Source organism: Coregonus clupeaformis, unplaced genomic scaffold (genome assembly GCF_020615455.1).
Source record: "Coregonus clupeaformis isolate EN_2021a unplaced genomic scaffold, ASM2061545v1 scaf0064, whole genome shotgun sequence".
Lineage (NCBI taxonomy): Eukaryota > Metazoa > Chordata > Actinopteri > Salmoniformes > Salmonidae > Coregonus > Coregonus clupeaformis.
Genome location: NW_025533519.1, coordinates 707,501 through 710,000, shown reverse-complemented (window position 1 = coordinate 710,000; position 2,500 = coordinate 707,501). Strand labels below are relative to the sequence as shown.

The window sequence follows — 2,500 nt, the reverse complement described above, 5'->3', positions numbered from 1 at the left end:
TCTCTCTCTCTCTCTCTCTCTCTCTCTCTCTCTCTCTCCCTCTCTCTCCTGTCTCTCTCTCTCCTGTTTTTCTCTCTCTCCTGTTTTTCTCTTTTCTTCTACAGAGATACTTCTACTTGGACAAGGGCATCCTGAAGTATGCCAAATGTAGTGCTGACGTGAGTACAAAGAGCTGCTGCCGTCCTGTCCCCGTCCTGTCTGCTAGGCTTTCTCTGCTGGCTTTCTCTCCTACTGCATCTGAAATACATTTTTTTAAAGGAACATGAAGAAAAACAGAGCACAAAAACACACACAAAAAAAAGGCAACCAGTAATGTTACAGTACAAACTAAATAAAACTAGAGGATGTGAGAAAGGACATTACAGTAAGATACTGCTGGGGTTGGGTTGTCAGGTCCTTAGATACAGCTGGGGTTGGGTTGTCAGGTCCTTAGATACTGCTGGGGTTGGGTTGTCAGGTCCTGAGATACTGCTGGGGTTGGGTTGTCAGGTCCTGAGATACTGCTGGGGTTGGGTTGTCAGGTCCTTAGATACTGCTGGGGTTGGGTTGTCAGGTCCTTAGATACTGCTGATGTTGGGTTGTCAGGTCCTTAGATACTGCTGGGGTTGGGTTGTCAGGTCCTTAGATACTGCTGGGGTTGGGTTGTCAGGTCCTTAGATACTGCTGGGGTTGGGTTGTCAGGTCCTGAGATACTGCTGGGGTTGGGTTGTCAGGTCCTGAGATACTGCTGGGGTTGGGTTGTCAGGTCCTTAGATACTGCTGGGGTTGGGTTGTCAGGTCCTTAGATACTGCTGGGGTTGGGTTGTCAGGTCCTTAGATACTGCTGGGGTTGGGTTGTCAGGTCCTTAGATACTGCTGGTGTTGGGTTGTCAGGTCCTTAGATACTGCTGATGTTGGGTTGTCAGGTCCTTAGATACTGCTGGGGTTGGGTTGTCAGGTCCTTAGATACTGCTGGGGTTGGGTTGTCAGGTCCTTAGATACTGCTGGGGTTGGGTTGTCAGGTCCTTAGATACTGCTGGGGTTGGGTTGTCAGGTCCTTAGATACTGCTGGGGTTGGGTTGTCAGGTCCTTAGATACTGCTGGGGTTGGATTGTCAGGTCCTTAGATACTGCTGGGGTTGGGTTGTCAGGTCCTTAGATACTGCTGGGGTTGGGTTGTCAGGTCCTTAGATACTGCTGGGGTTGGGTTGTCAGGTCCTTAGATACTGCTGGGGTTGGGTTGTCAGGTCCTTAGATACTGCTGGGGTTGTGTTGTCAGGTCCTTAGATACTGCTGGGGTTGGGTTGTCAGGTCCTTAGATACTGCTGGGGTTGGGTTGTCAGGTCCTTAGATACTGCTGGGGTTGGGTTGTCAGGTCCTTAGATACTGCTGGGGTTGGGTTGTCAGGTCCTTAGATACTGCTGGGGTTGGGTTGTCAGGTCCTTAGATACTGCTGGGGTTGGGTTGTCAGGTCCTTAGATACTGCTGGGGTTGGGTTGTCAGGTCCTTAGATACTGCTGGGGTTGTGTTGTCAGGTCCTTAGATACTGCTGGGGTTGGGTTGTCAGGTCCTTAGATACTGCTGGGGTTGGGTTGTCAGGTCCTTAGATACTGCTGGGGTTGGGTTGTCAGGTCCTTAGATACTGCTGGGGTTGGGTTGTCAGGTCCTTAGATACTGCTGGGGTTGGGTTGTCAGGTCCTTAGATACTGCTGGGGTTGGGTTGTCAGGTCCTTAGATACTGCTGGGGTTGGGTTGTCAGGTCCTGAGATACTGCTGGGGTTGGGTTGTCAGGTCCTTAGATACTGCTGGGGTTGGGTTGTCAGGTCCTTAGATACTGCTGGGGTTGTGTTGTCAGGTCCTTAGATACAGCTCTGGGGTTACCACCAGATCCTCTTATCCAGAGCGACTTACATGAGCAATTAGAGTTAGGGGCCTTGCTCAAGGGCACATTGACAGATTAATCTATGCTCTTAACTGCTAGGCTACCTGCCCTGCTAGGCTACCTGCCCTGCTAGGCTACCTGCCCTGCTAGGCTACCTGCCGTCATGTGGGAGGCTTAATGAAGCTACAATAAATCAGATGTTCCCACATGTCAAAGTCATCCTGAATGTCAGTGTACAGGAAGAGTTAAGACCAGCCAGGACCGTACTGAATAATAATGTACAGAGACATGCATTCTTTCAGTGGTGCATTACCATACGACACCAGCTGTGTCCCAAATGGCACCCTATTCCCTGCCTGGGTCAAAAATAGTGCACTATATAGGGAATACGGTGCCATTTGGGATGCAGACTTCTGTCTCTGTCAGTGATATTGCTGCTATACGGGCAGCCATTACTCAGACCTTAATGTTCCTGTCTTTCAGATTGAGAAGGGGAAGCTACCTGGCTGCATTGACATGGTTATTAATGTTCCTGTCTTTCAGATTGAGAAGGGGAAGCTACATGGCTGCATTGACATGGTTATTAATGTTCCTGTCTTTCAGATTGAGAAGGGGAAGCTACATGGCTGCATTGATGTGG

General features: G+C 49.7%; 1 protein-coding gene across 1 annotated transcript in view; it reads left to right on the top strand.

The window, feature by feature from the left end:
- The window catches only part of LOC121556573 (oxysterol-binding protein-related protein 3), a 164,500-nt gene that overhangs the window by 54,913 nt on the left and 107,087 nt on the right, over positions 1–2,500 (top strand). Inside the window, 2 exon segments of the mRNA XM_045212917.1 lie at positions 105–158; positions 2,464–2,500. The exon segment at positions 2,464–2,500 is cut by the window's right edge and continues 77 nt beyond it. Of these exon segments, the coding sequence (XP_045068852.1) occupies positions 105–158; positions 2,464–2,500 (91 nt within the window).